Source organism: Rhinopithecus roxellana, chromosome 18, assembly GCF_007565055.1.
Source record: "Rhinopithecus roxellana isolate Shanxi Qingling chromosome 18, ASM756505v1, whole genome shotgun sequence".
NCBI classification, from domain to species: domain Eukaryota; kingdom Metazoa; phylum Chordata; class Mammalia; order Primates; family Cercopithecidae; genus Rhinopithecus; species Rhinopithecus roxellana.
In genome coordinates, this window is record NC_044566.1 from 67,295,262 (window position 1) to 67,308,755 (window position 13,494).

General features: G+C 43.5%; 2 protein-coding genes across 4 annotated transcripts in view; one reads left to right on the plus strand and one right to left on the minus strand.

Annotated features, from left to right (window-relative positions):
- The window catches only part of MIPEP (mitochondrial intermediate peptidase), a 158,837-nt gene extending 148,173 nt beyond the window's left edge, over positions 1 to 10,664 (minus strand). For all 3 annotated transcript variants that reach the window (XM_030922176.1, XM_030922175.1, XM_030922174.1), the window contains exons 1-4: positions 10,347 to 10,664; positions 7,108 to 7,281; positions 2,558 to 2,646; positions 5 to 91 (exon numbers count right to left, since the gene is read on the minus strand). In XM_030922176.1, the coding sequence (XP_030778036.1) occupies positions 5 to 91; positions 2,558 to 2,646; positions 7,108 to 7,281; positions 10,347 to 10,535 (539 nt within the window). In that variant the 5' untranslated portion in view covers positions 10,536 to 10,664. The remainder of the gene's footprint in view (positions 1 to 4; positions 92 to 2,557; positions 2,647 to 7,107; positions 7,282 to 10,346) is intronic.
- Positions 10,665 to 12,626: 1,962 nt separating this feature from the next.
- PCOTH (Pro-X-Gly collagen triple helix like repeat containing) lies at positions 12,627 to 13,226 on the plus strand. The gene is made up of 2 exons (XM_030922178.1): positions 12,627 to 12,658; positions 12,821 to 13,226. The coding sequence occupies exons 1-2, from the start codon at positions 12,627 to 12,629 to the stop codon at positions 13,137 to 13,139; spliced, it is 351 nt and encodes a 116-aa protein (XP_030778038.1). The 3' UTR covers positions 13,140 to 13,226.
- Positions 13,227 to 13,494: the final 268 nt, after the last annotated feature.

A 13,494-nucleotide genomic window follows, 5' to 3' on the forward strand; every position in this document is an offset into this window, starting at 1 on the left:
GTACCTTGTTTCTGGATCAAGGGAATCCACAAGTTTTTTATCAGCTAGTAATTTTTGCAAACTTTGATATAAATCCACATTTGTGTTCAACCTAGAACAATTAGAAATGTAAAAAAATTAGTTGACTTTCGAATACCTTATTTTTAACTTTACATGAAAAGAATGGTGTCAGATTGTACCATACACATGCCCAGAAGCTGAACAGCATAACCTACCAGGAACAGTGTAACCATCCTTCCTTCCCACTTTCCTTCCCTTTTCTCCTTCCCTTCTTTCTTTCTTTCCCTTATTTTGGAGACAGGGTCTCACTCTGTCACCCAGGCTGGAGTGCAGTGGCACAATCACAGCTCACTGCAGCCTCAATCTTCTGGGCTCAAGTGATCCTTCCACCTCAGCCTCCCAAGTAGTTGGGACTACAGGCACACACCGCCACGCCCAGCTAATTTTTAAATTTAAAAACGCTGTAAGGGAGAGCTCAGGACACAGGCTTCAGCGCCACGCAACTGGGATGCAAGACTGGCCCTGTAACTGCTCTGGGACCTTGGACACGTTATTTAGACCTTAGGCTGTCGTGAGGATTAAATGAGATCATGTGTGCAGCACACATTTCCTATGTGAATGAACCATGGCCACTGTTGAGCAGTTGTGCCATTCAGAGAGCAAAGGGCCCAAGGCTGGGCAGTGGTTCCAACCCACCCCATAGTACCACTGGCAGGAACCCAGTCCTCTTCCCTAAATGCAAATGCCATGGCCCTCTCAGAGCTGAATAGTGAGCTGGGTCTAGATACAACCTGCACCCTGCTGGGTAGGTCTTCCAGGATGGATAAGGTTGTAAGAACCACTCACCAGTCTCTACTCACAGAGTCAACGATACTCCTGTTCCTCAGTTGGTTCACAAAAAAACACTGAAGATCTATATCAATCGAAAGGTTTCTGTTACCATTCTCATTGGCCTTCCCAAATACCAGTGAAACGGAGGTAGTCATTACTCACCAAAAAACACTCACCAAGGAGGGCCAGACTCCCATACGTGGATCCCAGAAGTCACGCAGAGAGTGAGTGCCAAGGCCTACCTCCTCCTAACCTGCTCACCCATGGAGCCATTCCATGGCAAAGGGACAGCAGTTCAGAGGCTGCCCGCACTGCCCCCACTGCTGAGGTTTAAGGAAATCGTGCATTGCCCCCACTGCAGAGGTTTAAAGAAATCGTCCCAGTATGTTTTACGTTGGAAGACCCTGAGATAGAGCCCATACTTCTGTCTGTATTTGTCCTCCCACAAAATGAAGAGTGACTGTCCATGAGACCAGCCTGTGTCTAATTCGGCAGGAAACAGCGTGCAGAGCGCCTCGAGCAGGCAGCCCACTGCGGACGACTTGCCAGAGGCCTTTCCCGAAAGGCAAAGCTTTCTCCCAGGGAGTCCCTGCTTTCAGCCCTGTCAGCGCGCCCAGCGCCTGCATTCTGCAGGGCCCAGTTCTACCCCATTCCGCGAGCTGGTTTTCAGCAGCTGTGGGAAAAGTCGCACACGATCGTGCCAAAGTGAACACATGTGGCCCGACCTGGGGAAAAACAGCTGCTGCACATCCTGAAGTGCTGGGTCTTCCAAGGAAGCCTCATCTAACCAGAGAAGCCATCACTCTCCTCCTCCAACAACTTCTGGTATATGAAATTGTCTTCTCGTGTTACCCCCTTTTCCCTGTTGTAAATCCATGCTGGCGAGCCCAGGGCTCTCCCTAGCTCTATACACTGCCTGGCATGGTGCCATGCAGCTAAGTGTGTTGGAATACAGCACTGTCCACCAATAAGTTATTTTAACAAGCACTATGGAGCTCTCGTAAGTGGCTTGAAAACATTTACATTTACCTCAAAATCACTTTAAAATAATTCACTCCATCACAGCCTCAGCCAGAGCCTGCTCCAGCCCTCCCACAGACTTTTACGGCCTCCCTAGACTCCCCTAATTCCAACTGACAGAGGCCACAAGGACCCTGTTTACAGAGCATTTTGGCTTCTCGCCCTGTGGCCCACAGCCACTGATGCAACAGCAATTTAATCAAGCGAGAATCTAGTAAGTTCAACTTGCCACTAGGATACTAAAAGCCCTTGTTTAAGGTAAGTGATAATGGTGATGACAAGAATTCTGGGTGTCTACGATCTCAGATTATCAAGGGACACCTTTACACTGATCTCATTTAACCCTCACAAGGACCCTGAGGCAGGGTTAACTTTACACCCCATTTACAGACAAGGAAATGACGGAGAGAAGACAACCAGCCCCGAGGCCCAGGGCCCGCCTGTGAGGTGAGCCACTGGCCTGTCCTGAGCCCTCCCTCTGGCCACCCCTGGTCACTCACACCTCCCACCCTGCTGGGCGGGGGACAAGCACTATGGACTGGACAAAACTGCACAAGTCCATGAAACCGGATCACCCAGGACTAGGTACAGAAGGCGGCAGGAGAACAGGACTTGGCACAGAAGGCGGCAGGAGAACAGGACTAGGTACAGAGGGTGGCAGGAGAACAGGACTTGGCACAGAAGCGGGCAGGAGAACAGCACATACTTCTCTACCATGGTGCCAATACTTCTACAAGCTTCTTCCGCGGCTTCTCTGAATGCTGGCTCAGGGTGAGCAATTTTCACAAAATCAGCCTAATAAAGGGGAAAGACAAAACCAAAAGGGAATTTGATGAGAAGCTTTCTTCCAGGATCTGAGGGTGAGAATGAAAACCAGGTTTTAAGATGTGCCATTGGCTTGGCCTATGCACTTCCATTACTGACTTTTTCCTAAGTGAGAAAAGCAAAGCAGCTTCTTTCAGAACATTTAATTCTGTTATTCCTTGAAACCAAGTTTGCTTCATTCCAAAAAAAAAACTTTATTTCAGAGAAGTTTTTCTCTTTCAAATACAAACACCAAGCAAATTCTTCCTTTTTTCTTTTTTTGAGGCAGAGTCGCCCAGGCTGGAGTGCAGTGGCACAATCTCAACTCACTGCAAGCTCCGCCTCTCGGGTTCACGCCATTCTTCTGCCTCAGCCTCCCATGTAGCTGTGACTACAGGTGCCTGCCACCACGCCCTCTAGTTCTTTATTTCAAAAGAGCAGGCACTGGTTTCAAATATTCTACAACTTTCTGGCTAAAATTATGTGCAGTATGGTTCTCACATGTTAACTTATCTCCAGAAAACAACTCTTAGAGGCTTTTTTTAACTAACACATATAGTGTAGTTTCAAAACCCATTTAACTACATTCTAGTCTTCGATTTAACTACATTGTAGTCTTTGTGCAAAAAACAAAGGCACAGTCTCTTTACAGTCCTTTTAATAAAATATGAGTTCACAGTCTCCACGTAATACTGTATACAACTACTGCTGCTGCTACTGAAGTCATTAGAAATTAAAATGAGTGAAAATTCTTTTTTAAAAACATAAAATGATGTACAACCAAATTTTCATTTTCATGTCAAAAAGCAGATAAACTACAAAACACTACATATTTTCTTCATTTGCCAAGAAAATGTGTGACTATAACATGAAATAAAATCACCACAAGATAAAATTTCCTAATTTTATTATCAAATAGTTTTTAATGCCAAAACATTTAAGTCCATAGTTTGGTATATTTGTTGTAACAGTTGGTAACGATAAAATAACATTAGTACCAAGGTAGCTGAAAAATTAGTTACGTAAATTTACAACATTTTTTTTTTACAAATTTCTAATCTACAGGTTGTGAATTTATAATCAATATTAAAATTCAAAACATTAGCATACATATTAAAAACTGATTTGTAATAGTGATGAGGAAAACAGTTCTGTTACATAGAAACTGTATTAAAAAAAGAAAACAAAATAAAATGACTACTTGGTGAAAAACAGTTTATAAAATGATTGTCTTATAACAGTACTAATCTTACTGGCAGGTAATATCTTAAAAATCAAAAACAGAGAAAGGTTCTTTTCTATCCAGATGACTACATGTATAAATCACATCTTTTTTTTTTTAAGTTTTCAAAATGAGATATTATTATACATAAACATTAAAAATGTCAAAATAAGATACAGGGCAGAGAAGTTAAAATCTTTTAGTGAAAACCAAAAGCGAGAATGTAGAAAAAAATCCTAGAATACTGATTAAGATGAAGACCAAGACAAAAAATACACAGTGAATTCTGGGATTTGTGACAGCCACGCCAACGGTCACCCCTCAGTATCAGTGGGCAAAGGTTAGATCCTCCCACACATACTGGAATCCACAGATGCTCAAGTCTCTGATAGCAAATGGTGTAGTACTTGCATATAACTGATACACAGTACATCCCATATGTCAAATCATCTCTAGATTACTTGTAATACCTAATGAATGTAAATAATATGTAAATAGCTGTTACATTGTATTGTTTTATGGAACCGTGACAAGAAAAAAAAGTCTGTACATGTTCAGTATGAATGCAAATTTTTTTTTCCTAAATATTTTTGATCCAAGGTAGATTGACTCCACAGACCCTCCAATCTGGATGATTGACTATACAGTGAAATTCACTGACACAGATTTTCCTTTTCTGATTTCAGTGACACAATTAGGTGAACAGGGTATGAAACCATCTTTTGAGCAGTGCGTTTCCACAGCTACCCCACCATTCAACGACACATTTCCTATGCACATATTGGAGGCACAGAACAAAAACCCAGTACAAACAGAACTACCCAGAGCCTGTGACTTCACTCCAGAGAAAAACCCTTTACAATAAGATACTTTCTCAGTTTCCTTAAGACCGGGAAGCTTGTGGTGAACATATCTGAAAGGTGTTAATGCTCAAGTCAAGTGTGTGGGTGGAAGGAAATTTTCCAAAAAAGGAAAAAATAAAGATGGGGATGAGTTATGCTGGGCCAAAGAAGTCAGTCAAAAGGTATACAGGATTCCACTTAGGTGACATTCTAGAAAAGGCAAAACTATAGGGATAGAGAACAGAGTAGTGGTTGCCAGAGGTTAGTGGGGAGGGGTGGGTGTGACTATAAAAGGAGACTTGGGGGTTGATGGAACAGCTTTGTATCCTGATTGTGGTGAGGGTTGCACAAATTTATACAAGCTAAAATTCACAGAACCGTACCATCCTCCAAAAGAAGTCAATTTTACTGTATAATAATTTTAAAAACAAGTACATATTTTTTTTTTAAAGATGGAGAGACTAACAAACTTTGCAACCTTTCCAGGTAAGGGTTCATGAGACCTGAGCAGCCAGCCAGCCCTGAAACGGTTGGAACAGGAGGAAGAAGAGCTTGACAGATATCCTGCCTGGTCTGGCAGCCCAGCTGCACCACACGCTGGCCAGGCGACAGCGAGCACATCCCTTCATCACCCAGTGCCTTTCTTCCCTCTTGTGAAAATGGAGCTATGCTGAGAAGGTTACTTCAGCTCATCCAGAGAAAGCTTCTTCAGCTAACTAGGCTGTAGAAAGGGCCTACCGCCTAGTTAAATCTAAAACAAGTTAATGCCAGAATATAAACTCCATGAAGTAAGAGACTGTGCTGTTTCATTCCTGCACGTATACCTCGTGCCTAGACAGTGTTTGGCACACTACTGTGTGCTCAACATTGACTGAATGTGAGGGAAAAACCTATGTAGTTCAATACCATGTACACAGGATCATAAATGATCACTATTTAAATTGTGTGTGCTGCTTTCCTTGACAAGAGTCACCAAGAGTTGGCTCCTTCAGGCTGATAGAAAATCCCGCTTCCTGGAAATGAGTATATGGAAGAGATATCTGCAGTTCCATGTTTGCTGCAGCTCTGTTCACAACATCCAAGATTTGGAAGCAACCCACGTGTCCATGAACAGACGAATGGACAGAGAAAATGTGGGACTCACACACAATGGAGTGCTACTCAGCCATCAAAAAGAATGAGATTGTCATTTGCAACAACATGGATGGTCATTATGTTAACTGGAATAAGTCAGGCACAGAAAGACAAACATCACACGTTCTCACTCATTTGTGGGACATAAAAATAGACACAATTGACTCACGGAAATAAAGAGTAGAAGGACGGTTACCAGAGGCTGGGGAGGGTAGCAGGATGGTGTGGGGGAGGTGGGAATGGTTAATGGGTACAAAAAGACAGGAAGAATGAGTAAGACCTGCTATTTGATAGCACAACAGGGTGACTACACGCAATAATAACTGTAGATTTTAAAATAACTAAGAGTATAATTGGACTGTTTGTAACACAAAGGATAAAAGCTTGAGGGGATGGAGACCACGTTTTCCCAGATGTGATCACTGTGCACTGCATGCCCCTATCAAAACATCTCGTGCACCTCATGAATATATACATGAGGTATATTAAAATTAAACATGAAAAATGAAAAAAAAAAAGAAAAAGAAAATTTTGCTATCTCAGCAATGGATTTCCTAGTTGGTGAAGAGATCTAGGTATACACTTCTATTTCAATTTTAAAATGTTAAAAAAAAAAAAAAAGGCTTTACAATCATTTTGATGTTAAAACTTATTTTTTAATTAAAAAAAAAAAAATTCCTGAAAAGGTTTCTTAAAACTGGTTCTCACACCTCTTATGAAAAAGAAGTGGCTCACACTTATAATCACAGCATTTTGGGAGGCTGAGGCAGTAGGTTCACTTGAGGCCAGGAGTTCAAGACTAGCCCGGGGAACACAGGGAGACCCTGTCTCTATTACAGCAAAAAAAAGAAAAAGAGGAATTTTGTTGTAAACGTACACATAAAGTGTTCTTAGAATTTGGGGAGAAGCGTTCATAAATGAAGAACCTCTGTCAAATGAATATATATGTAAATATATATTACCCAACTATAGCAAATATTTGCTATATTAGTAATCATTCATTATATTACATGTATATTTTATTAAATATACATATTAAAGTATAAGTTCTAAATATCACCTTTTCTGATAACATTTTCCCCATTCCTAATGACATATTTCATCATAAAAAATCATACCTAATGGATCTCAAACAGTTTCAGACATTTTTAACTTTTAATCTAATATTAATAGCAAACAACAAAGGATAAATTTCACTTAAATTTTAGCAGGTTGAAAGAGAGGTAGCTTCAAGTCTAAGGCAAAGCATCTTACCAAGTCGGCCACTCTGCACAAGGAATCCGAGAGCTCATCGAAGATCAGCACGATCTGGGGCCCAGGTGGGGTGGAACACGCACGGTCCACAAGCAATTCTGTCTTTCTCAAGGCTTCTTCTTGTGCAATATGAAATCCTTCTGGGGCACTGAGCTCAGGAACTCCAAAAAGACCCTTAGAACCAAAGAATACGTCTGATTTATAACCAAAATTCAAAACTGTGCTTTTTAAATATTTACTAAACTTACTTTTATCACAAAGGAAATCTTGGCTTTCATTGGGGTATCATGTTATACCTGTGATCACGGATACCACTATCATACTCCCCATATCACTCCACATAAATTACACTAAAAATGTTTCCAGGACATAATTTTTCTTCAATTTTTAACTATTTTCTGAAAAAAAAAATGATATGGGTTCAAAATCCAGCTCTGTCACTTCTACAGAACCTAAGAGTGGCTGCAAGAATTAAATGAGATAATATATGTAAATATATCTATGTGTGTGTGTGCATATATAGCATTTGATAGATAGATGTTAGCCATAATTATTATTAGTTTATAACCCTGGTCATGTTATTTCTCCTCCTAGGCCTCATATTTTTTTCATCATGTACAATGGGAACAATACATACCTTACAGCATGGATACACATACTAAGGATATGTAAAGTACTAAAACCAATATCTGACAGAGTAAGATCTCAGTACACAGTACCAATTATTCTACAACTATCAAATAGAGAGGATGAGTTGACCACGAAGCAATAGATATTTTAGAAAAATTTAATGAACATATTAAAATCATAGGCTGAAACTGGGAGCAAATTTTATACGTTCCAAAGACATTTCAATATCTTGATAAAAACAAAAATCACTGATCTAATGGGAATGACCATTCTCTTGTTACCTATTCAATCACACTTGTTAGCACACTCAGGAAGGCAGAGAAAAAAAGCATTTAATATGCACCTACCGCATACCATGAAGTGCGCCTGCTACTTTACACAGGTTCTCATTTCAATCACACAATCCTACAGAACAGAGTATCATTCTTTTACAGATCAGGACACATGCTTTAAGAGGTTAGAAAAGGCGGGCGGATCACGAGGTCAGGAGATCGAGATCATCCTGGCTAACACGGTGAAACCCTGTCTCTACTAAAAATACAAAAACATTAGCCGGGCGTGGCGGCGGCGTGCACCCGTAGTCCCAGCTGCTGGGGAGGCTGAGACAGCAGAGTGGCACGAACCCGGGAGGCGGAGCTTGCAGTGAGCCAAGATCGCGGCACTGCACTCCAGCCTGGGCGACAGAGCAAGCCTCTGTCTCAAAAAAAAAAGGTTAGAAAAAACTTCTTTGAGGTCACAAATTAATATTGGCAAAGCCAGAACTCGAACCCGCTCTGATCTCTAAAGCCCACACTTTCCCATACTTCTCTATTACAATTACAATCTCAATTACAATCTGTTTGAAAGTCTCTCCTGAAAAGGTGAGCTTCCAGACCCAAGAGCCCTGCCCTTCATTTCTTTAAGCAGCTATCCAACAGAACGCCTACCATATGGGGGGAACTCAATGAAGGAAACAAATGACCGCAGCAGACGCTAGGCTTTGTTAATTAACTTCGTAGGTGTTTAGCACATAGACTTTCAGAAATAGCAGCAGGTAAACCTTCAGGCCTGATAAGGCCTACTCGTTCTACAACAAGGGATGGATGAAGTTAAGCTATTAATCTCTCTTCAAAATATATTACAAGTTAAAAAAATAAAAGTAAGTCAGTAGGGGACAAAGGAGAATCAGGACCAAAAACAAATGTCATCTTTTTTTTTTTTTTTTTTTGTCTAAATGTTTTTATTTGAAACAAATAGTTGCACCAAGCAAGAGGTTACTTTGCCCACTCCAAATTAAAACAGAGCATAACAGGGGCAAAATGTATTGGGCAGGACAGTTCCAGTATGTGAACATCCTCCTCACTGTGGTTGGGTTAACTTTACTCATATGCAGCTGTTCTTACACCAAATATTATCTTGACATTGATTTAATTTGATTCAAGCGCAGACTACTTCCACCTCCCAGTACAACCTGCCCGTATTGCCCTCGGGAATTCGAACTCTCGGATTACCAGTGACTGTAATGCTAAAAAACTGAATAAACCTTTTTTTTCAAGGCAAAAACCAATTCACAAATTTGAAAATCTGCTATCGGTGCTGAGTATCATGATACAAAAGGGAAAAATAAAAGCTAAAATTAGTTACATCTCAGCTACCCAAAATCAGGCTTCCCCTCACGTCTTTCTCCTCAGCGCCTACAAGCAGTTCTCACACCAACTGTGTTAATACCAACACTGCAGACTCTTAAGGAAGGTGGTGTAGCAAACTTCACACAAAATAATTTTAAAACAGACAAAGCTGATAATGGAGATAAAACCAGAATCATACACCTTAGCTCAGTGCAACAATACCCTAGACTCCTCTTTATAAGGCAATACACTATAATGAAATTTTAAAAGGCAAAAATAAAAGTAATCCTTAACCTAAAACGGACAAAATGTACAAACTCCAAGTAGAACAGGCATCAGGTAAGTCCTTTCCAACCTTGCCTTCTTCTCACCTTCCACTAGACAACGCACTCTAGTGACTTCCTGGGGTAAGAAATCAAAGTGACCAACTCCATGGCACTATGGGAAGTCAGACTCGTCTCAACAGCGTTTTGTGTTTTAAAACAAGAAAGCCCAAAGCTTTGAAATAAATTAATAGGTGATGGAATTTCATGTATCAATGAAACTACCATTACTCGACTACAGGCAGCCGTGTCCCTGCAAAAAGACCATGTGATACCGCCTGTGAAGGCACAGGGATAGGCCACTTAAGGCAGGACTGTAGCGCTAGAACTAAAGGGCTTTAGCGGGTGTGCGGGTGAATGTATGCAGAGGGCGGGTCCTGGCAGGCCGAATTCACCGCCACTGCCAGGACGAACTATTCAGGTTCACGTGGAGCAAGTGGCTCATGCAGAGGCAGTTCCCGGACCCGACACTCTGGGGAGGAGACCACTAAGCCCGGCCCCTCAAAGGAGAGGTGACCTTGCCCTCATCGAGAGTGCACACAAGACGCCACTGTACGAGGTGGGTTGGCTGCCCGCCTCCTCCCAGGCCCAAACAATCTCGCCCTGAGTGTCGCTGGCCGCGCGGAGCAGAGATCGGCTTAGCTCGCGGACTGAGGGGAGCTCCTCCTGCGTCGCTCACCCGGCGCTCGCCGAACAGGTCCAAGCGGCTGCCCTGGGGCTTGACATTGAAGGCGGCGCCCACGGGAGACCAGCTGGTGCTGACCCTTCGGGCCCGGATCCCGGCTTGGAGGCTTCCCTGGCCCGCCCACCGGGGCGGCAGAGCTGCTGCTCTGGCTCCGAAGCCGCCCAGCCTTCCGACGCACAGCATTCTATCCCCGGATCAGTCCCTTTCTCCTACGCGCGACCCCTGCCCTGGTGCTTTCGCCCGGAGCGCGGGTTCGGCGTTTCCAAGGCAGCGGCCCACGCCGCCCCACGTGACGCCCTCGCTTCCGGGTCTGGGCGCGACCTCAGGACGTGGGCACGTTGACGTCCAGAGAGCAAGAGCGTCGCTCCCCTGCCTTCTCAGCCGCCGTCGCGGTTTACCGCCCCCCGTGTCCAGAGTAAGGAAAGGCTAGGGTTGTGCTTCCCTCCCAAGTGACTAGGGGGCTGGGCGCGGGCAAAATCATGACATATTAGAATTCTGGTGGACATCAGATATTTTTTGAGAGATGGTAGGTACTTGAGTAAACAAGAAATGCCCGCCATAGGCCTGAAGGAGAAGTTTCCCTTTTAACCAACTCTCTTGGTAAATTGATCCTGCACGTCTCTGGTGTCTCTGTCCAGTAACTTTTGACTCTTGCATAGCTCATTTAAAAACTTTAGATGGGAAACAGTGAAAGCAGTCTAATGGGATTTTCCCTGCAGGCTTTCAGAATTGTCTGGGACCCGTGATCCCTTTTTTCCTTTCCCTTTCTCTCCTTTGGAATGGACTGTCTACCCTATGCCGGCCCCCGCCCCCGCCCCCGCCCCACTGTCTTTTAAAAGTGGATTAACTTTTCTGGTTTCGCACGATCACACATGGAGAGAAATTTTGCCACAGGATGAATCACCCAGTAGGTCTCCTCTGTAGCTTATTTAATGACGTAGATGGTGAGAGGAGCTGGTGCGGAAAGTGTTAAGACTTTTGGAAATGTTGAGATGGGGCGAAAATGTATTTCGCACATGGGAAGGAAATCAACTTTGGGACTCAGAGGGCAGATTGGGTTGAACTGTGTCTCCCAGAAGAGACGCTGAAGTCCTAACCCTCGGTACCTGTACATGTGACCTTATTTGAAAATAAGGAGTTTGCAGAGATGATTAAGATGGGTCATACTAGATGAGGGAAGCTGTCCTTGTAAGAAGGAAAATTTGGCTGATACACAAGGAGGACAGCCACCTGAAGATGGAGGCGGGGACTGGAGTGATGCTGCCACCAGCTGCCAGAAGCTGGAAGCAGCAAGGCCGGATCCTCCTGTAGCCCCTTTGGAGGGAGCATGGCCCTGCTGCTATGGTGATCTCAAACTTCCAGCCTACAGAACAGAGAAAGTCCATTTCTGTTGTTTAAAGACTCCCACTTTGCGTACTTTATTTGGGCAATCCTAGAAAACAAATAGAGATTCACGTCTGGCGAATAATGATCAAACAATGATTTGTTGGATGGAATGGTGATTAAAACCTAGGTTAGAAAATGAGCGAAGTGGGAGGGAGCGCACCAGGACAAATGCTAATGCAGGCAGGGCTTAATACCTAGGTGACGGGTTGATAGACGCAGCAAACCACCACAGCACGTTTACTATGTAACAAACCTGCACGCTCTGTATATGTATCCCAGAACTTAAAAATAATTTGTTAAAAAAAGACAAAATGAGCAGTGTCTACAGCTTTCTGGAGTGTGACAGCATCACCAACTTAAAGCTGTTACTAGTACTAAATGGAATAAAGATTTCCCTTTACTTTCCCCTTAATGTCCTCAGAAACACAGATGAGGGATACATCTTCACATGACTCCTCAGAGCACTAAAACGATATCAAAACACTCTTCCCGCAAGAAACACACAGGCAGAGGATTCTTCAGATAATAGGAATAAGAAATGTGAAATAAATTAGAATAAACCATGCAGCTATTTTCAATATTTACTCCTGGAAAGATAGTAAGTTACACAGAATCAGTTTTGGGAATAACTTTTCCGGTTTCACCTTTTTATGATTATTGTAATAATTGGAGGAATTAGTAAAGTAAAACCGTCTGAATAAGTTCGTCACCAAGCTGATTCTGATGGATGGTGTGGCTGATTTATAAACTCCCCTCTGTCACGGGCTGCTGAACAGAAGGAACCCTGTGAAAGTTGTGTCATCGTCCTCATCAGCAAACAAGCCATTGAACCTCTCTCCTCCTGTCACCTGCAGCCACACCTCATCCCCAAGCTTCAGCGGCAGGACAATGCCACCAGAGGCCTGGTCCTCAGAGCTCATGTAAGCGTCTTTGGTGTGCAATATTTTTACTCCATTTTTGACCAAAGACACCTGAACATTCCTGGAGAAAACAGTGATGTGGTAGGTGAAGTAATAGACCCCAGCAATGTGGCACGTGAATTTCCCCGTTGCTATATCATAATGGTTGAATTCGTTATACAGGATCTTATCAAATTTAATGGGCACATCTGAAGAAGGAAACTTGCTCAGCACCGTGAGCCCCACAGTGAAAGTACTTTTTGGCAAGACGGGCGTCTCACCGATTTTCCCCTTCTCCCCTCGATCTCCTTTCCAGCCTCTTATTCCCCGGACTCCTGGCTCACCCTGGGGCCCCATGGGTCCAGCTTCTCCCTTGGGACCAGGCTTTCCAATAGGGCCTATGGAACCTGGTAAACCAGTTGGGCCCAAAGGCCCAATGTCGCCCCTTGGCCCCTCAGGACCAGTGGGACCCATGTCACCCTTATTCCCCTTCTGCCCCTGAGGCCCAGTCTCTCCTCGGAGGCCTTTCTCTCCCATGGGCCCTGCAAGCCCCTTGGGGCCATGTTTTCCTGGGGATCCTCTTGAACCTTGATCACCTTTGATGCCTTTTGCTTCAACTTTTCCATCTGCTCCTAAATAGAGAAAGAGCAAACAAAGAGATGGTTTGTGAAAGATTCCCTTGAGAACAGCTTTGGTTTTTCTATAATCGAGCTCACAAATGAAACAAAGTAATGCACAGGTTCAGTATACACCCAGAGGTTAAAATTCAATTACTCCATCTGGGTGCGGTGGTCTCCTAGCACCTGCAGAGACCGCGGCAGGAGGACTGCCTGAGGCCAAGAGTTCAAGACCAACCC